At 38.8% G+C, this 21,253-nt stretch overlaps 3 protein-coding genes, 1 long non-coding RNA gene and 1 pseudogene across 4 annotated transcripts; 4 read left to right on the top strand and 1 right to left on the bottom strand.

The window, feature by feature from the left end:
* Nucleotides 1–1,833: 1,833 nt before the first annotated feature.
* On the top strand, nucleotides 1,834–4,751 carry LOC110064117 (adenosine receptor A2a-like). The gene has a single exon (XM_020771118.2). It carries the CDS (start codon nucleotides 2,585–2,587, stop codon nucleotides 3,608–3,610), a length of 1,026 nt encoding a protein of 341 aa, XP_020626777.1. The 5' UTR covers nucleotides 1,834–2,584; the 3' UTR covers nucleotides 3,611–4,751.
* Nucleotides 4,752–8,875: 4,124 nt separating this feature from the next.
* On the top strand, nucleotides 8,876–11,407 carry LOC110064120 (adenosine receptor A1-like; annotated as a pseudogene).
* A 118-nt stretch (nucleotides 11,408–11,525) lies between these two features.
* On the top strand, nucleotides 11,526–12,934 carry LOC110064122 (adenosine receptor A1-like). Its single transcript, XM_020771122.2, has one exon. It carries the CDS (start codon nucleotides 11,709–11,711, stop codon nucleotides 12,687–12,689), a length of 981 nt encoding a protein of 326 aa, XP_020626781.2. The 5' UTR covers nucleotides 11,526–11,708; the 3' UTR covers nucleotides 12,690–12,934.
* Nucleotides 12,935–14,762: 1,828 nt separating this feature from the next.
* Nucleotides 14,763–17,543, top strand: LOC110064119 (adenosine receptor A1-like). The gene has a single exon (XM_020771120.2). The coding sequence runs from the start codon at nucleotides 15,112–15,114 to the stop codon at nucleotides 16,114–16,116; it is 1,005 nt and encodes a 334-aa protein (XP_020626779.1). The 5' UTR covers nucleotides 14,763–15,111; the 3' UTR covers nucleotides 16,117–17,543.
* A 1,610-nt stretch (nucleotides 17,544–19,153) lies between these two features.
* On the bottom strand, nucleotides 19,154–20,611 carry LOC149102376 (uncharacterized). The gene is made up of 2 exons (XR_016202570.1): nucleotides 20,300–20,611; nucleotides 19,154–19,766 (listed from the first exon to the last, which is right to left on the bottom strand). It is a non-coding gene; the product is annotated as an uncharacterized LOC149102376 (long non-coding RNA).
* Nucleotides 20,612–21,253: the final 642 nt, after the last annotated feature.

Below are 21,253 nucleotides of genomic sequence, written 5' to 3'. Positions count from 1 at the left end.
GTAAGGTGCAATTTCACGGTAAAACCTGCTTACAAGAGCTTTAGGAGAAGAACTGTCGCTTAAAGAGGGGTAAGCTAGATACAGTAGCCGATGTACTTGACTGTAGTCGTACGTTTCCAAGCGAAAGGTAGTTCAATCTCTTCTGGTGTAACACAGACAAATGCAAGAGACCTCAAGGGCCGGCATTATACTAAAGTTTCGCGTTTAAACTAATTGCAATGCAAGATGTCTGGCGGCATGAACAGTTCGTTAATATTTGCGGTAGTAACCCTATTGTACACTGAACTGCATTTTCAAACGAAACATTTCTCCAGAAAAGTGCAACTGCAGGAAAAACAGTTCAGCAGGGTTACTACGTCTGCAACAATAGCCACAACTTATTCTGGCAGTCTGTCATGGAAATTTAAGTTATAGAAGAGTCGTCACTCAGATATGGCAAAAAGCATCTTTGACTTTGAATTCAGTTTACCCTTTGCACCAAAAAGTTCTTTTTTAAAGTTTGTCTTGTACTCTGCTGTATGACGTCAGTGTTCAGTGATTTCTGAGTGTCTAAAGAGGTTGATTTAAGAACATATCTTGATTTCCATTCAGTGCTGTAATGACTTATCGCGGCTTATAATAGTAAAGGAAGATCTTTGAAATGCTTATACGTAACAGACTGATCCGAGACTGATGTGCTTGAAGCTTCTTGTAAGGTATTCCAAATAATGAAACACCGTGACTCAGGAACACTGAACGATCGTGTCGTGTTGTAAGCGGTTTTAGCCGGATTTTTTTAAAAATTTACCTGTACTACAGATTTGAAAAACGATTCATTACTGAACCGTAAAGCGGACTGGAATGATACATATCAGACACGAGAAAAGAAATATTTGGACTGTAGAAATAACAGAAGAATTACCTTTTCTCTCATGATATCATTTCCTCCTGTGAAATATAGCTCCTAAGAGAATTTTCAATTAACTCGAATAAAGCTAATTATCTCTGTATCCTACCGCTTACCAAAATAATAACAGCCTAAAGCCCCTAGCCATTACTGGTGTCTACCGGCTAATGCTATTCAAATTCAATAAGATCCTTAAGAGAAAAAGTAAATATGGAGATACAGGGAGATTTGTTACGAGCTCCATTTCAGTATGTCGCCGGTGTATGCGTCACGCATGATATTTTGTTTATTGTATTTCTAAATAAAGCAAAGCAAAAGCGATTAATTTATATCAAATATTGACCAGTTTTTTATAAATGCTAATAGAGTGTAATCGCATAAAACAATAACAAGGTTTTTTGAATGTGTTTATCACTGCGTTTTCAATATAGCGTTAAGTTTGCTACCAAGCTTCCTGAAATAAGGGCATTGGGGAAAGGGTGGCGCTTTCGTCAAGATAAAAACATAAATGTGAAAAAAATTATAAACTTAATAAGTTATTTCAGAAGTGTTTTGTTTTCTCGAAACTGTGGAATTTAAATGCCTTCCATCCCATCACGATCTTAGAATATTGAAAAAGGCCCAAAGCAAGTAGAGTGTTTAGACAGAATAATTAGAAAACGACAAAACAAGATTATCACAAAACATTTTGATTGAACACATCGTTTCATTCAGTCAGTAAGGCGAAAGACGCGGTTCTACATTGCACGGGGCATATTTCTGTAACCGGCTCCTGTTAAAACAGCAAAGTTCGGTTAATAAGTCGCCAGACCGAAAAAATAATCTGACAAAACCAACAAACCGGCTTGGAGCCGTAATTTCTTATCTTCTATTTCTTCGGTGGTTATGTATTCAGTCGCGCTCTCCACAAATGATAAACAACCTGGGAGTATTACCTTTGCTTTAGTTTACTTTGAAAATAAACATAACAAATCTTGTGCCAGTCGAATCTTAGACGATTGACTGAAACCCCCCTTTGTTTTTCTTTTTTCTGGACATAAATATGGAACGTACATGTGTGTGTGGTCACACGTACGCGCGCACCTGCCAAACGATTAGTATTTTCCTTTTTCAGTAGAACCTTGTTTGACGTATATTTTTGTTAATTTTTCCCTAAAAGGTTTTGGAATATAATCACACTAAAGTTGACGCTCGAAATAGACGACTACGGATTGAGAGGCATCGTAGTCCTATCGATGCAGCTGGTGTGACACTCAAAAAAATATTCAACTTACATTCGACAGCGCGACTAAGTAGGAATCACTCGAGCAAATAATCGAAATATCTTCTTATCTTGAGCCGATATTAACAATTGCGTGTGAAGCTGCCTGTTTTCATGGATGGTGAAGTACAGCGAATATAACTTTATTTTTGACATAACAGCTTGTAGTCGGCAAACCGCAGCTCAGTGACGTGAGAATTGACTGTCTTCGTGACTGACGCTCGATAAAAGAAACAGCTTGGGGTGTCGTTTGGAACGCTGTTCAGGCCGAAAGAAGAATTCCGAACAAGGATTCAACTCTGAATAGTACATAGGTCATAATATAGTTGTGTGACTGAGCCAATAGCAAGTAGAGAGGTGTTCCATTCGGTATCAAGACAAAGGTCTCAATTTTAGGGGCTATTTATATACAACAACACGAAAAACAACGCTTGGCGATGGTATTATCAGCGACATCAAGACTATGTGCCAACGTTCCCCCTCCAACAAGTCTATCCTACTTCACAGCATCCCTATCAATTTTTCTGGCTATCATAACCATTCCAGGAAACTTCCTTGTCTGTTTAGCCATCATCAAGGATCCTTTTCGAAACTTGAAAACGCCATTCAATTATTTCCTGTTGAGTTTGGCTGCGACAGACCTAGTGGTGGGAGCAATCATGGACCCAGTTTCGGTGGCGTTTCACATGAACGAAGCACTTCAACTCAACAACGTGGACATTAAAATTTTGCATGTCTTGTATTTCATCTTGAGCACAGCATCCATTTTAACACTTGCTGCGCTAACAGTGGACAGGTACCTCGCTGTAGCAATGCCAGTGAAGTATAAAACAATGGTCACATCCAGACGCGCCATTGTGACTTCACTGTCGATTTGGGTTGCGGCCTTGGGGTTCTCTTTCATCTACTTCAAACTTGGGTTCATATTCTTCTCTTTCGTCTTCGCCAACACCGCCGTGTTCAGTACTTTTGCGGTTCTCATATTTGTTCACGTAGGTATTCTTAGGCGCTTGCGTGAGCGATCAAAATATTGGCGAGGTCGAAGAGCAATAGGATATACCGAATCCGAAAAACAAGAGAACCAAAACAATTTCATTAGCACGAAAAAGGAAAGCAAGGCAGCCAAGGCATTGATGATCGTTCTTCTCACCTTTTTCGCTTCGTTCACTCCCGCCTGTGTCATGATCTACTTGTTAAATTTTTGTTCAAAGTGCAGCTGTTTGATGGTCCATTGGTTGCGGGATTTACAGTTTTTAATCGTGCTGTGTAACTCGGGTGTTAACCCGTATTTGTACGCGTGGAGGCTCCCTCAGTTTAAAAGAGCTTTTTACAAAATTCTCCACCTAAGACCCCGAGGCAAAGTAAGTGACTTTTCCACGACATCCGCGAATATGGTGAGCAAGTCAGGCCAGATCCCTGAGAGTCGTGTTGGTCGCAACGATGAAAAGATTTCTGGTGTTTAATAAGAGTTTCTGAACGTCTCTCTAAAAGATGTAAATTTGTTCAAAATATAGACTTGTGATTCTAGAGTGATGTGGAGTTGGTTACGAGGATCGTTTATTTTGTTTCTGCTGTCTTCAATTTGCTTGAAGCGAACACGGCTTGCTACACCTCTTAGTTTTCCGGTAACGAAATAATTCTTAACGTCAATAATTTAATTCAGTTTAAAGGAAGTAATTTATTTGCTTTTCGCAGAGCAAGGGTAATTCCGGTATTGGCGTGGAACTTTAAACATTTTCATTCAGTTACAATATACCGAGAATTCAGATGATATGAACTCTGCGCGACGATTAATCCTCATTACCTTTACACTCGCTGATAACAAATGATACTGTACGATATCTATAGACTCGTGAGTTTCTGGCTGGTACAGTGAATTACCTTCTTTACAGCCAGATCTTAATTCTGTTCCTAGATATTTACCCTTTTGTTTATTCTGTCAGTTTTATTTGACTTGGTAATCAAGAAACTTACAGTTAAATCGCAGTAGTGATGTATGTAAAAAGTCAAAGGTCTTAGTTTAATCAATCTCTTCATTTTATATTATCAGCACGCTAAATCTTGTTGTTAGCATGAGTTATTTTCCAAATATTCCAAATATGACATAGTACACAAAGTATAGTCTAAATATATAAAAACTCGATATATTTATAACTGAATTTTGTTACGACATCGATCCAATTCAGGATAACTTGATAAGGAAATTCTAGAAAGATCGTAAGATTTTCTGATCGAAGAAAAGTCAGACAGCACGAGTAATTTTGTAAAATTAGAATTGTAAACAGCGTGTTCGTCTGAGTGAAAGTTGTTTACTCTGTTTTAATACTGCCTGGTATCTCGCCTACCGTCTCAGACATTTCCTGTGAGGATGACTAATTCTATTTGTGAACTTTTAGCATAATAACCCTGACAGGAAATGCTACAGTGGGCTTATACTTTATTTTGACTTCGTCCACCCTTTTCAAGTTGTCTCAGTGATATTAGCATTCCCAGCTCTGTATTATATATTACCTTACAAGTGTGAGATTTGTATGATTTTGTAGAACAAAAGTGTAAGTAGCTTGTAAACTAAAAATCGACTGAATAAATGCTAAATTAATTTTAGACAGTAATATTGTATTAAGTAGGGCGAGCGAAGAATTAACACAGCCAATTACTGATGAAGTTTAGACGGAAAAGCGAAGTTTGATGCTTGCGATGTAAATACTTTTAAGCCCTAGAACAAGGCTAGAGGGTCGCACAGGGGTATTCTGGTGATGCGTGCCGGTGAGCTGATTTTATTTTCCGTGAAACGTGACTTTAATTAAGAAATTAATCTTCGTGATCAGTGAACCTGGACGTTTTGCGTGACCCGTGAAGAACTTCGTGATATCACCACTCTATTCTTCGTGATTTTGAGATGCGAGTCCTCCGAATGGTTAGAGTTGTCTATTGAAAGGAGTCGAAAGTGATTTAGGTATGCGATTTGCAATATGGAGCCTTTACTTAGCCTTTCACGATTTTGCTTTCTTCAAACACTCTTTCTAGTTTAAGGGCAGGTTATTAAAAAGAGTACTTGCTTATTTTCGTGATTCGGGAAATGAAATTTTGATATCCAGGATTCGTGATTCACTATTTTTTCCGCTCGTGAACCGTGCCAGGGATCCCCCATGTGCGACCCGCAGGCTAAGGCTATCCACAAGTTGACATGCCAGTGTGAAAGGTAACCGCAAGAGAGACTTTTACCTCAATCAAGCCCGGTGGTACTGTTTATCGTGTACAGCTCACCTAACCGTGCTGCTATGTAATGACCACTAAATACTTGTGTAAACACCGAGGCGTCAAGCATAAGCACATTAGCTGATGAAATCTATGTAATGCCAATATAAAACTACTGCTCACATAGGACTATTCTTTATGTACCGCATTTGATACGACTGTGATGATTATTGAACACTGATATCCAATAACGTTCATGTGTCAAAGAAAAGTTGTTTATTAAAGTCGTCAACGTTTCGACATTAGAGTACAAATGAGTAAATACCTTGGTGTTTCTTTGCACCTCGTCTCCAGGGTCCTCTCTCTTCCTTGAGAGCGAGGTTCAGTGTTTTTGTTCATTTTTGACGGACATTAAACCAGGAGTTTCATACTCTACAGGAGAAAGAAATTACAACCACACATATTCCCTTCCGGGAATAGCAAAGTTGGAGTTGGTTTTCCATTGTACATCAGTGACGTCAGTTTCGTTAAAGTCTCCTTCAGCTGATGTTTGCTAGCCTGCGTCGCAGACAGAAATTTACCGGTAAATAACCCGCGGTGGGTAGCTTCTGCGACGCAGGCTAATGTTTGCCTGTCATTGCCTCAGTACGAAAACATGACTGATCATCGCGGATATGCACACAACTTAAGCAGCTGTAAAATTAAAGCCTGAAAATCACAAACTCTTTCATATCTTTCTCCGCCGTTCAAATATATGATCTTTCATATATTCACTTTTACTGCCTCAGTACGTGTTCTTAACATGTTAATTTTTTCAAAAACAAACAAAGGAAAGCAAACATTAAATTTTCCGGAGCTCTTACAGGCTCTTTTACTATCAGAGACCAAGGAAAGAAAGAAATAAGTAATACTCGCGGAGCTTTCTTTTATGTTCCCTTTTTTTTGTTTGAGATACGAAAAAAAAAAATAATAAACTGCATACAAGTTTAACCACACCATTACAAAATTCTAGACAGATTGCAATTCAACAATTTTCGTCAAATATATGAATAGTCACCAGCACATAAACAAAGCGAAAGACGTCGATGCCTTTAATACTGATGTTCATTAGAAGTAATTAAGTCAAATGTCCACGCCCCATGTCAAACGGTAATAACTTGAAGCAAGTAAATTTCGCATCGGCAGGCCTGGCTTGAATATAGTAAATTAGTTAACTTTTAGTCCTTCAATCTGCAGTGCTCTGCATGATAATTGACCTCAACACTTGCCAAAACTCCATTTAATAACTTTTTGCTTTCTAATTAAAATTTTAATATAACTGTATTAATAAAATTTAAGCAAAACTTGAGTAGCATCCGTTATGTGTTGTTCAGTGTCTTACGTTGTCTGCGTTCACTTCAGGATAAAGATTGCAGTCGCTCCATCTGACCAAAAAGCTACTATTTTTGAGAACTGCTTAACAGATATATTTTTCAAAGGAACTTACAAAGTACGTAGTTATACATTACCGACTGGCGAGCGATCTCAGAAGTGCACACAAAAAGAAAATTGGAAAAAAAGAAATTGAAAAAAAAGAAACATCACAATATGACAACAAAAAAACTCGAATAAACTTGTCGTCATATATATCTCGACTTCGACATCGGTTAGATATAGAACACTGCTTACTTTTCACGGACTGTGAATTTCAACATGTCTGGAAATTCTGTTTTGTGTATACAATCCCGGGTGGAAAAACACGATAGGCTTAATCGATCGCTTCTTGCAATAGTCCACGAAACAACGAGGGAGGAAAGGCGTATATGTGCGTTTGGACTGACGCTTCTTTGACACTGATCAAGTCAACGAACACACACAACTTTAATCATGACCATGCAGAGAGGTGTGAAATATTGTTCAGCAAGCAGGAAATCGTGTCAATAGTCAGTAGTAGTTATCAAGACGATTAAAGGATTTAGAGAATACAATGATAGCTGAAGGTTGAAACTTGAAATTTATGATGACCTTCCCGGCGCCCAACCATGAATTTGTAAGCGTACTTTCTCCAGCAATGCAAGTCTCTCCTACTTCACAGCACCCGTGTAAGTTCTTCTTGCTATCACAACCATTCCATGCAGGCAACTTCCTTGTCTGTTTAGCCATCATCAAGGACCCCTTTCCGGAAACTTGAACTGAAAACGTCACTTAATTATCACTTGGGTTTTGGTTTCCCGGGTTAACCAGCGGTTACACGCGATTTGTGCAGTTTGCCAAGGTGAAAAAATGTTGCACCTTTCAGTTTGTTTCCAATCAGAACTAGAACTTTCAGAACTAGTAGGACTTTCATCATGAAAACTACGGACATTAGGGCGAAATTTCGGACATCCAGAGTAGAGTGCAAAGCTAGATGGTCCAGGTTCTTACACCATGGGCATCGAAACACCATTGCAACTTACCACGTTACATGTCATAGGCGCATCTTTTGATCTTTTTGACGTATCCATGAATATTTACTCCGGGAAATTTACCTCGGGATATGTCGGTCACACTTACTAAATGCAGTTTCCCGTGGTGAAACGGTCATTTACCAGAGTAAAAATGCCTCGTGTAACCGCACATAATGGCTCACATACTAATAAAAACTCTTCAATTGCATTATCCAGTTTTTAACAATGTCTGTTACAGAAGACATCAGTGGTTCGACATCATAGTGCAAAACGATCCGAGTGAATACCTTAGTCTTTTTTGATTCAGTTTTTGGCGGGAAAATGCCCTTTGCATTATAACCAGGAGTCTCCTATTCTACAATTTTGGGCAAAATCTCTTGACGGGAAAAACAAAATACCTTCATACACATATTCCTTCCCAGGAATAGTGCCACAAGGAAAGTTAGAAAGTATTTTATGTTGATTTTCAATTGTGCATCAAGTCAGTTTCGTTAAAGTCTCCCTCAGCGATGTTTGCCTGTGGCAGTCTCGATACGTTTTCTTAACATATTAATTTCTTCAAAAACAAACAAAGCCTAGCCAACATTGAATTTTCCGGAGCTCTTATAAGCTCTTTTATTGTTATGGAATAAGGAAAAAAAAGAAATATGTAATATTCACGCGGAGCTTTTTTATTATTTGTATGAGATACGAAGAAATGTAAATAAATTGCACACAAGTTTAACCAAACTATTGCAAAATTCTGGAAAGATTGCCATTCAATAATGTTCCACGAATATATATATGACTGAATAGTTACCAGCTGTTGGACAAGGCGAACGAGGACGCCTTTGTTATTACTGATGTTCATTAAAAGTAAGGTTAAAGTCACACGCAGCAAGTTAAGTGAAATTGTAAGATAATAGCTTGAAACAAGTTTATCGCAAGGTCTGGCTTGAATAAATAAAGAAAATTATAATTAACTTTTAGTCATTCAATCTGCAGTGCTCTGCATGATAAACACAACACTTGTCAAAACTCTATTCAATAAAATTTAACTTCCTAATTAAATTTTAATATAACTGTATTTATAAAATTTAAACTTGGGTAGCATCCTTTATGAGTTATTCGGTGTTTTACGCTGTCGGCGTTCACTTCAGAATAGAAGATTGCAGTCCCTCCATCGGATCACAGCACTACTATTTTTGAGAACTGAGAGATATTTTTTCAAAGTACGTAGTAATATATTACTCAGCAACTGAGGGTGATCTCAGATGTGAACCTGGAGCTGCTTCGACAACAGTTCACGTACTGAACAACGATAGGGGAAGGGGGTGCATGTGGACAGGCGCTTCTTTGACTCTTTTCAAGTCTACGAATACACATTATAATTTAGAGAGATGTCAAATCGTGTTCAGCAAGCAGCTACTCGTGCCAATAGCCACTTTTAATAACCAAGACAAAAGATTCGGAAAGCTACCACGTTTAAATACTCTGAAAGCTGAAGGTTGAAACTCGAAATTTGTGATGACCTTCCCAGCGACCAACAATCATTGTGCAACCGTTCACCCTCCAACAAGTCTCTCCTACTTCACAGCATCCCTGTCGGTTCTTCTTGCTATCATAACCATTCCAGGAAACTTCCTTGTCTTTTTAGCCATCATCAAGGATCCCTTTCGAAACTTGAAAACGCCATTCAATTATTTCATGTTGAGTTTGGCTGCAACAGACCTAGCGGTGGGAGCAATCTTGGACCCGATTTCAGTCGCGTATCACATCGACGAAGCACTTCAGCTAAATGTTGTGGACATCACAGTTCTACATATTTTTTACTTCATTTTGAGCACAGCATCTATTCTAACACTCGCCGCGCTGGCAATGGATAGATATTTTGCGGTAGCTTCACCAGTAAAGTATAAGACGATGGTCACGTCAAAACGTGCCATTCTGGTATCTGTGTCAATTTGGATTGGAGCGCTCGGCTTCTCTTTCATTTACTTCAAACTCGGTTTTATTGTCTACTCCTTCGTTTTCGCTAACACCGCCGTGTTCACCACATTTTTGGTTCTCATATTTGTTCATGTAGGCATCCTCAAACGTCTCCGTGAGCGATCCAAATACTGGCGAGATCAAAGAGCAATGAACTATGCCGAGCCCGAACAACAGGAGAACCGAAACGACATTATTAACACTAAAAAGGAAGGCAAGGCAGCCAAGGCATTGATGATTATTCTTCTCGCCTTCTTCTCTTCGCTTACGCCTGCCTGTGTTATGATCTACTTGTTAAATTTCTGTTCAAAGTGCAGCTGTTTGGTTGTCCACTGGTTGCGGGATTTGAAGATTTTAATCGTGCTGTGTAATTCGGGTATTAACCCGTATTTGTACGCATGGAGGCTCCCTCAATTCAATAAAGCTTTTTACAAATTTCTTCACCTAAGGTCTCGAGACCAACGAAATAACGTTCCCACAACATCAACACTTAGCGTGGGTAAGACTGAAAACCCAAGACCATGAGAATCGTGCCGGCCATGAAGATGAAAAGATGACTAGAGTTTAATACGCGTTTCTGACAAGTACTGTCAAGATTCACGAAACTACAGACTTACAATGGCTCATCTTCTGTTACTATAAAAATGCTATTTCTGACGAATGAGCTTGCGAAGAAGGCCGAAATAACTATTTTGCCGACACGGGACACAATGCGGGCAGGGCTCAAGGTCGGTGCATCAGGGGTAGAAAGAAAGAGGAATATAAAGGGGAGTGTAGCATGTGATATTCATCTCGGCCTCTGAATCCACTCTGCATGTTCCGAGCTCCGTTTAATTTTTTTGTGTTAGTATTTCAGGTATATATTTTTACTGCACTATCGACAGCCTTTCCTTTGTAAAGCCTCCGTAGGAAAGGCTACCAATCGCTGGAGCATGAGCCATGGTTCCTATCCAGATTTCCTGCTTTTTTTATGTAGGACAGGTTTTTTTTGTGGCCTCCGTTGGCCTCCGTTCTAATCGCACTTCTGTATTGTAAGCGGTTCCTCAGCTCCGTTATTATCATCTTTTGTATTAGTGCTCTGTTCTTGTAATTTTTCTAGTTTACTTAAATGATTCGATATATTTGTATTTTGGGTTTTCGGTTCTAAGTACTGGACAACCCGGCCTAACTGGCATAATGTGCTTGTCTATGGGGTTTTTGTCCAACGTAGAAGACACCCCAGCTCGGTTTGAAAAAGAGGCACAACGGGTAACTCGGAAATGGTCTATTTGCCGGAGCTCTTTTAAGGTCTTTTACTGTTCGGTGGAATAAGGAAAGAAAGAAATATGTAGCACTCACGAGGAGCTCTCTTTTGTTTGTTTGAAATATTGAAGATGAAACAAAAATAAATTTCATACTAGTCCACGCTACTGCAAAATTCTAAAAGATGGCCATTCAATAATTGCCGACAAATGTATGAATAGTTGCCAGCTGTTGGACAAGGCGAAAGAGGATGCCTTTATTAATACTGACGTTCATTAAAAGTAAGGTTAATGTCACACGCAGCAAGTTAAATGAAAATGTAAGAACATGAAACAAGTAAATCAGTTTGTATCGCCAGGCCTGGCTTGAATAAATAAAGAAAATTATAATTAACTGAGTCATTCAATCTGCAGTGCTGTGCATGATAAACACAACACTTTCAAAACTCTATTCAATAGCTTTTTATTTTCTTATTTAAATTTTAATATAACCGTTATTTATAAAATTTAAGGAAAACTTGCAGAGCATCCTTTATGAGTTATTCAGTATTTTACGTTGTCGGCGTTCACTTCAGTACAGAAGATTGCACTCGCTCCATCTGACCATAAAACGACTATTTTGAGAACTGCTTGACAGATTGTAGGCACGTCAATAGTCAGTATCAGTAATCAAGAACTACCACTACGGGTAAAGGTTGAAACTCGCAATTTGTTGAAACTCGCAATTTATGATGACCTTTCCGACGCCCAACAAACATTGTGCAACCGTTCTTCCTCCAACAAGTCTCTCCTACTTCACAACATTATTTTCATTTTTTTTAGTTCTCGTTACTGTTCCAGGAAACTGCCTTGTCTGTTCAGCCATCATCAAGGATCCCTTTCGAAACTTGAAAACGCCATTCAATTATTTCATGTTGAGTTTGGCTGCAACAGACCTAGCGGTGGGAGCAATCCTGGACCCGATTGCAGTCGCGTATCACATCGACGAAGCACTTCAGCTAAATGTTGTGGACATCAAAATTCTACATATTTTTTATTTCACTTTGAGCACAGCATCTATTCTAACACTCGCTGCGTTGACAATGGATAGATACTTCGCGGTAGCTTCACCAGTAAAGTATAAAACGATGGTCACATCAAAACGTGCCATTCTGGCATCTGTATCAATTTGGATCGGAGCGCTGGGCTTGTCCTTCTTTTACTTTAAACTCGGTGTTATCGTCTACTCCTTCATTTTCGCTAACACTGCCGTGTTTACCACATTTTTGGTTCTCATATTTGTTCACGTAGGCATTCTTAAACGCCTCCGTGAGCGATCGAAATACTGGCGAGATCAAAAAGCAATGAACTATGCCGAGCCCGAACAACAGGAGAACCGAAACAACACTATTTACACCAAGAAGGAAGACAAGGCAGCCAAGGCATTGATGATTATTCTTCTCGCCTTCTTCTCTTCGTTCACGCCTGCCTGTGTTATGATCTACTTGTTAAATTTCTGTTCAAAGTGCAGCTGTTTGGTGGTCCACTGGTTACGAGATTTACAGTTTTTGATCGTGTTGTGTAACTCGGGTATTAATCCGTATCTGTACGCGTGGAGGCTCCCTCGATTCAAAAGAGCCTTTTACAAATTTCTTCACATAAAATCTCGAGGCCAAGTAAATAACGTCACCATAGCATCAACACTTAGCGTGGGTAAGACTGAAAACTAAGACCATGAAAATTGTGCCCGCCATGAAGGTGAAAAGATATCCAGCGCTGGTTAAGGGCTTCTGATAAGAACTGTCAAGATCGTGAAACTCTTATCGGCTTATCTTTTCTGGGAAACTCACATTTTTTGATGAAAATGTGTCTTGCGCTCCAAATTCGGTTGAGACTGAGTTGACTATAATCATCCCAAATCCGACACGCAAGTGGAATAATTGCTTTATGAAAAACGCCCCCAAAATATAGAAAACTAACTGAAATAAAACTATAAACGCCCCAAAAAATTACGAGTACGCTTACCATATTTGTAGAGCATAGTATATAATAGGTGTGCACAGGCGGTATTTGTGGTTTCGCCGCTCGTGATTAGTGGCTCCGCCCAAAAAAACTGTATTCCGCGCGCCTACAATACCACCACCTACGCGGGCTAGTGGGTTTGAGGACGTGATGTCACATGACAGAGCGGTAGTCTGAGAGGCAGACTGGTTACTAGTATTACGCGTGATTGTTTCCATTGCTACATTTGTAATGCGTAGTCGTTGCTAGCTCTAGTCATATTGCGTTGTCAGCAAATTAAAGGCTATTTGGTATGCAACAAAGGTGGTTGTATAATGTGATCCATCGACAGCTTTGTGTCAGCAGCTTTTAACCGAAACTTTGTCAAAAATCATGTGCGAGGGTTTCACTCGAGAAGTGTTCCTTCCGTGAAGAATTATTTCAAACTGGCATCCATTTTGTCTCATTTTTTTATATATATTATTTTACTTTTATCGTTGAACATTTTTATTTTCCTTTATAAACTCAAACCGTCCCTTAGTAGCTCGGAGAATACAGGTGAGAGATCAAACATTCTGTATTCGACACCAAAGTAAGAAGAAGAAAGCACTTATTCATCATTAGGTTGTAGTAGGTATTCGGTATGCGTAATGTTCAAACTTCTAGTAGGTGAAATTAACTTGATAAGATATCCTCTAAGCAAAAGCTAAGGTGAAAAAAAGCTAAGACTTACAGACAGCGTACTTTGGGTGCAAATATGGCGGCGTCTAAACGACAGCGAGGCTCTTAAAAGAGTTCACTTATTGTGCAATGTGTCTTTATGAGAAAGCAGACTAAACGTAGAGTATGCCAAGGCTTAATACAACTATTTTCTCCTAGTATAGAGAAATTGTCACAAAATCATGTGAACCCTTCAGAAATTTGGCATTTCCGACGAACAAATTATTTTTAGATATTAACTTTAGGACAACACGGAAAAAAAAACAAATTTATTATTCACGTTAATTAAAAGTAATGAAAGGAGACGTGCACATCTCCCACTGCGTAGCACAGCAATACAGTTTTCTTAGTTTCTTCGACCAAATATAGAAGGAAGTTGTGCCTTGCTTACTCCTCACTAGCCGTGAAATTAGAAGAAAAGTAACAGCCTCCGCTTAGCTTAGTAGTAGGCCTTATTTCGATCTTTCACATGTTATCTTTTACATGTTAAGTTTATTGAAACAAAATAAGAAAAACAAACATTGAGTCTGACTGAAAATCTATGGAACAAGTGAGGAATTGAAGAGCTTCACCGTAAGCTGTTCTGTGGAAAACAAAAGAAGGCTTGCTAGTATTTATAATCCATGTTGATCAAAAGTGGTTTCAACACTACACGCCTTTTGTTAATAACTTGAGTCGGATGAATGTGAATAAAAAACAAACATTTAAACTGGTTGTAATGCAGCTTCAGTCATGTTATTTACTCTGCCGTGCCCGATTTACGTAACACTTGTCAAAGTTTCGTTACTTGATATTTCTGTAACAAAAACAGAGATATGAAAGGTCATAAAAGTGAAACTTGGAAGAATAAGTATTTTTGGTACGAATAGGAATATTACGTATAATAATTATTCTCCCCAACTCACTGATAATTTCTATCGGTTTTTGCTTTAGCTAATTTTTATTTGACATGCAATTCTATTTTTTCTTCAGAGACAATTACGAATGCAAGGACACAATTATAACTGACGTAGCATCTAGTAGTAAGCGTTCAGCTGATTAAATAAAAAGAACATTCAATACTGATATATATTTCTGACTAGACAAAGAAGTATGCGTATCACCTTGTATAAAGTTTTGACTCGTAATTCTCACTTTTCATGGATGGCAAAGCATAGCATATAGCCAAATACTGCTTTGTTGCTTCACAGTTTAAAGCTTACTGACAAGCCCCAGCTGGAAAAGACTTTTGGTGATCGGGACGCTGAAGCTAAAGCTTCTTGTGGGTGGCTACTCCGAAATGAGGATACCCACAACATAAAATAGAGAGCTGTGAGATCGTATCCAGGCACCAGCGAGTTGTGTTAGTAGTCGGTATCGAAACAAAGGCGTAGAAGATTTAGCATCTTGTTAAAGTCACTGAATGCTGGAAGTTCGACTTCGATATCAAGGATGACTTTCCCAGCGCCCGAGAATCTATGTCAAACCATGTCTTCTCCAACAAGTCTCTCCTACTTCACGGCATTCTTTTCAATTTTTCTAGCTCTGGTAACTGTGCCAGGTAACTTCCTCGTTTGTCTTGCTATTATAAAGGACCCTTTCCGAAATTTAAAAACGCCATTCAACTATTTCCTACTGAGTTTAACCGCGACCGACTTAGTGGTGGGAGCAATCATGGACCCGTTCGCAGCCGCGTTTCATCTTTATGAAGCACTAGAAATAAACGTCTTGGATATCAAAATTCTGCATATTTTATATTTCATCTCAACCACAGCGTCTATTTTAACACTTGCTGGGCTAACAGTGGACAGATACGTCGCCGTAACATTGCCAATGAAGTATAAGACAATGGTAACTTCCAAACGCGCCATTGTGACATCGGTGTTAATTTGGATAGCAGCGCTGGGCTTCTCCTTCATCTACTTCAAACTTGGCTTTATAATCTATTTGTTTATCTTTGTAAACACCGCTGTGTTCAGCACATTTGCTGTTCTTATCTTTGTTCATGTAGGTATCCTTAAACGTCTCCGTAAGCGTTCAAAATTTTGGCAAGTTCAAGGGGAAATTAAACGTACGGAATCTGAAAAACAAAAGACCCGAAACAAGCATATTAGCATGAAGAAGGAAAGCAAGACAGCCAAGGCACTGATGATCGTCCTTCTCGCCTTTTTCGCTTCATTCATTCCCGCCTGTGTTATGATCTACTTGTTAAATTTTTGTGCACATTGCAGCTGTTTGATGGTCCATTGGTTAAGGGATTTAGAGATTTTAGTCGTGCTGTGTAACTCGGGTGTTAACCCGTATTTGTACGCTTGGAGGTTTCCTCAGTTCAAAAGAGCTTTTTACAAATTTCTTCACTTAAAGTCGAATGGATTGAACGACGGTCCTGTATGTACTTACACATCCGCGCGCAAGCCGCAGAAAGTGGTGAGATCCAACCCCACAAAGTCGGACTGAAGATCAACAACCATACAACGTTTCATAGGTGTCTTTCGATAGTTGCGCCCTCTATGAATACTCACGATTGACTTGCCCGTGTATTTACGCGTATATGTCGTTTCAGACAATAGTCTCAAGAAAGCATTTATCATTAATTAGTAGTAAAATGTATTATCTGAGAAATTACAATTTTATTTCAGTCAACTTACCGTGCTGAAAATATATCGTAGACGAAGAGTTTAAGACTTTAGACATAAACCTGTCAATATTTATTATCAGCCTCTACGTTAGCATATACAGGTCATACAGCTACACGCTCCGTCAAATTGTGAAGGTATTTGATATACACGCTGTATTTGATAACTGGGAGAATGTGTCAGTTAAATCGAGTGGCGCTACACGTTAAATTTCCAAAATTCATTCCTATCCTGTTTATCTGGTTCTACCGTTCAAATCTGATTGCTCCCTACCTGGTTCTTATATTCTGCCATCACTGCTTTAACATAGCTTAAAACGCCCAAAGAATGTGGTAAAACGCAACCGTCTTGTAAAACATTCTCAATGGTTTCTGTGAGTGCTGTTGAAAGCTGACTTTGTAATCGTCTTGGCACCATCATTTAGTACAGAAACTATGCCAGTTTTGTCTCAATCCACAAAGAACAAGCTTGAAGCCGCTTCTATTATTTGAACTTTGATATGGGCTAAAATTTGGATTCAAGTTACTGAGCCTCAGTGACAAAGGAATTTTGAAGAGGAGAGGGCCGGCTTTTTGCTGTTGTAGCGAAATAATATTATGCAAGTTTACTGTAATCTGGGAACTTTCAGGAAATTATACATATTGTAGATTTTAGTCGTAGTTTTTTTATGTAAATGTATGGTAATTCTAATAGCAAGGAGGACGGCCACTAGTCATCAATACTTTTAGTCAGTGTCAAGTGTTCCCTTTGTAAATAAAGACTTTAAATTATCTTTATAAAACAAAGGAAAGAAACGGCTATAAAACTGAAGTTCAAAACAGCCAAACTCCAGCTATCGTATATTTCATTTTTTTCTTTGGTGAGTGCTCACTGGAAAAAGCGAAGCATGGTTCCTTTTATTGGAAATAACTATATAACTGTTACTGATCCGGCATGATGAGGATAATGTCAGCATCTGCGGGCAGGACTTACATGGATATGATCCTTTGCACAACAGTAATGACCGGCAAGTTGCCAAAACATTTCAACTAGCAATATCGTAACATGGAAGGGCTGCAGGAAAAAAACGTCCATGGTTGAGTAAGAATGATAGAGTGACATATATTAACTTATTGAGGCAACCTCGAACGAAGTGAAATGACGGTATAGAACTAAACGGCTGCAAGTAGGTTTGATCTGAAACCTCAAACTGAGTCTAAGCCTTTCCTTTACTGTATAAAATCGAATAAAACGAAATACAAAAGGGTCAGTTGGCGTTTACAAGACTGATGGAAAAACTTGAATGGGTTCAGGAAGTCTTTTAAGGGACCGGTCAAAAAGTATTGGGGGTGGACCAGAGCAGAGAGGGGGTGAGTCATCAGTTTTTGAGCCCTTGGTAAGGGGTGAGTCGTTCAATTTTCAGCTACCCATGGGGGTGGGTCATCCTGTTTTTAAGGAGGAATTGGCACACATTTGACACAATCGACAACAGAGGTAACTCCTTTCAGTTCCAAAGGACGAAAACTTTTTGAACCGTGGTTGAAAAAGTACACTTGGCTGGTGTACAATACAGAAAACAATTTATGTATTGTAAAATCTGTACAAAAGCTGAGAAGTCTAACGGATTGAGCAAGGAGTCCCAGGGCAGAAATATTCAAAATACTGCGCTTTATCGACATGCTGGTCTTCAAGAACAGCAAATGGCCAACTTGTGTCTATATGCTATTTTTTCCCCAAGGGTACGAGACACATGTTCATAGATCTGGGAATACAGCTGTTTTCTAGATCATAGGGATCACTGTTCCCCGTGTTGCGAGGCTGGAGGCCTAGTGTGAAAAGTTAAAGGTCAAGTTTTCTTAGCGTTTACAGACATGACTTAAAGTTGCAAGAGTGAAAAAACAATATAATTATTTTTAGATGATCTTGTACTATTATTAATAAAACGTAGATAATACCACAATTTCATACACAAAATGTGACTTTGTCGGATTATGCAACCACAAAATGTCATGTTTTATAGGGGGTGGTCCATGTGATTTTTAACTTTCATTTAGGGGTGGATCACTCAGTTTTGTGCCAAATGGAAGGGGTGGGTCATGTGTTTTCTAACCACCACAATTTCAAATGCTCGGCCCTCCCCCCCCCCCCCCCCCCCCTCCCTCCCCACTGTACGTTTTGACCAGTCAGTACTTTTGAGTTATCCTACACGGTCACCTCGTATTTGCGTCGGGCAATTACCGACGATTGCATATGACCCTGCCCAGGGCTTTGAACTCCAATTAAAAAGCGTTGGAGGGAAAGTTATTAGTTTTTATGCGCGATATTTATATTTTATGAGAGTTTGATTCAGGAACTAATCAACAGCTTTGGTTGATTTAACGACAGGTGCAACTTTTTAATTGATCATTTTTGTTGTTGTTGTTATCACAGACAAATTGCCCGCCACGAAGAAAATCATTTAATTAGAAACCAATTCAGGGTACGGTTCTAAGCCTAACCTAATTCAGGATTAAAAAGTGCAGGGAAATAAATTTGATGTCAGTATTTTGCTAGAACTGAAGACTCGGGCACATATGAAATGACTTTCTCAGAACGATTTGTGGGTCTTAGTGCATAGTCAAACTCAAACCTCAAACATAATGGTATTATACTGACCCTGCAGTGATGTTTTACAAAATAAGGACTGATCATGACGCCTATAGAACGATACCACGTCGCGCGATCGGGTCCATGAAGGTGAGATTGCGAGGCTAGAGGAACCATTTTTTGAGACTGTTTTTTGAGACAGTGGAAGAGAAACTAGTATACTTTAGCAGGCTTATGATAGCGACTCATATAGTCGAGTTATGAGGAAATGATCGTGATGATTTCAGTCGTAGTGAGATAATGGGGGTTATTATTGCTCAATAATGGATTATCGATAATAATTGATATACAGCAACGGGAGGTGTTCAAACTTTCAACATGACTGCACTTTTGTGACAGTTTCCTCAGAGTTTCTGAATTAATTAAAAATATTTTTGCTCTGTAGACAGGTAAATGAGTACAATGCTCGACACTTCGCCACTCGCTGACTATCAGCCGATAGAAACTTCGGGCTTGCCGTCTAATTGTTAACTAGAGTTTAGAGTATGTTATGGCAAAATCTTTCGTCCAACGATCAGGTTTTATTCTCCTGATCTTCTAAAGCAGGAAATAGCACATTAAGTTTACATTTCTCGCTAGATATGTTTCGCTCGGTTTCGAAAGCCATCCTGAATTTTCCTTGAAGTGGTCCCTAATGTTCCCCCAGCAAGGCATCGCTTACGTCAAAAATACAGTAAAAATATGGAAGTTTTTGTTGACAATGGCCTGCAACCTTCCGTGCATATATAAGTAGTTTATATTTAGTTCATCGGATGAAAAGAAGTTGATCCGTCTCTAAGTGTAGTCTGCTCATAGCAGTCAAGCAGTACAGTGTCCTCCTGAAGCTCTGAGAAAAATTGGCAAGCCCTACCAAAGGAAAAGTATGAAAAAATGACGTACATTTGAAACTTTATCCTCAGAAAATAATCAACGTTTTGATAAACATGAACTAGCTAAAAGAGTTAAATCGAATTAATGTAACTAAAGCTTACGAGGATTCCCTGCGCATGCGGAAGGATATAAGGAAAATTGATTGAATTACAGGCTAATCTTTCTCAGTCTGCTACGACCGATGAGCACTAGCTACACCTAACCCAGTTTTCAAAGCAACACTTAATCTTATTCTTCCCAGGGCGCTTTTTCGTTCTGTTCCCCGATATTGTCTCAGCAGGACGAGTTGGCATCCATAATACATGTTTTACATACTCAAATAAAACTGGAAAAAAGTTACTATTCTCGAATTCAGTTTTGATATATGGGGATATAGTGTTTACCACATCGACTACAGGAGCTACTTGTGGAACGGCTACAGAGGGGAATATCCTACCACAACTATACAACAGAAACAAACTCTACTGCTTTGGCGAATATGTAGTGATAAATAGCATCCACTAGTTTACCTTAATCGGAAACTGTATTTTCTTCGGGAATTTCAATTTGGACAGTGGGATTTGAAGAATCACTACCTCTCCACAGCATACGGAGTGGATTGCCTCCAATTAGTTCAGCAGAAAGCCCGTATACAAGTCCAAGGTATGAGACAAAAACCAAGAATTGTATCAATGGTGTTACGTCCATGTTAACAACTGGAAGAATCATGTCTGAAGTTCGTAATTGAACGATTTTGAACTTTGTTTTGACCACAACCTTACTGTTTTTCAAAAACCTTGCACCCGATGAAATATTTCATTTACATCAACGTATAAATATGGTTATACCAACAATTACTGTAACAACAAACCTGTATAAAGGTCTATTTCTAAGCTCTTAGTGTTGAGAGACTGTTGACTTTGAACTATTCTTCTTCACAATATCTCTGAATAAAGGCATATATATTCTCAATACTGCACCACATGTCAGTAAAATTATAATTCATCAAATGCTGTCATTTTCAAAGGACGGGTACCAGTCGAAAACGTTTTAAAATTTAAATTGGGATTCAAATTTATCGGATGTTATGTTTCATTATTAATGCGGCTACAGGAAATTCTCTTTTTACCTTTGTGTCACCTATTTTTCCTTTTTTTTTTTCCTTTAACCCTCCCCCAAATCACACCGCGAGTTGCTTCGCATATGAAACATAGAGCGAAAGGGTTTTGAAATTTTGTGTGAAATTTCTATCATTTAAATTAGACTAGAAAAAATATTTTTTAAAAAATTCGATTGTATGAGTTGCAGATTCCCTTGAGATGATAGCTGATGGGGCTAAAGGCCGAATCAACAACAACCTTATAGAAATCGGAGCGATTTTTTTTTTTAGCAAAATTCCAACTATATTTCACCATAGATTTCCATGACAATCCCCTTTTTTTCTCCTGTTGTGATTTTTAGTTTCAAATTTGTAAGCAATTTAA

Source organism: Orbicella faveolata, unplaced genomic scaffold (assembly GCF_042242905.1).
Source record: "Orbicella faveolata isolate gen_17 unplaced genomic scaffold, um_ofav_v1 contig_36, whole genome shotgun sequence".
Taxonomy (NCBI): Eukaryota; Metazoa; Cnidaria; class Anthozoa; order Scleractinia; family Merulinidae; genus Orbicella; species Orbicella faveolata.
This window is presented reverse-complemented; position numbering and strand designations above follow the sequence as displayed.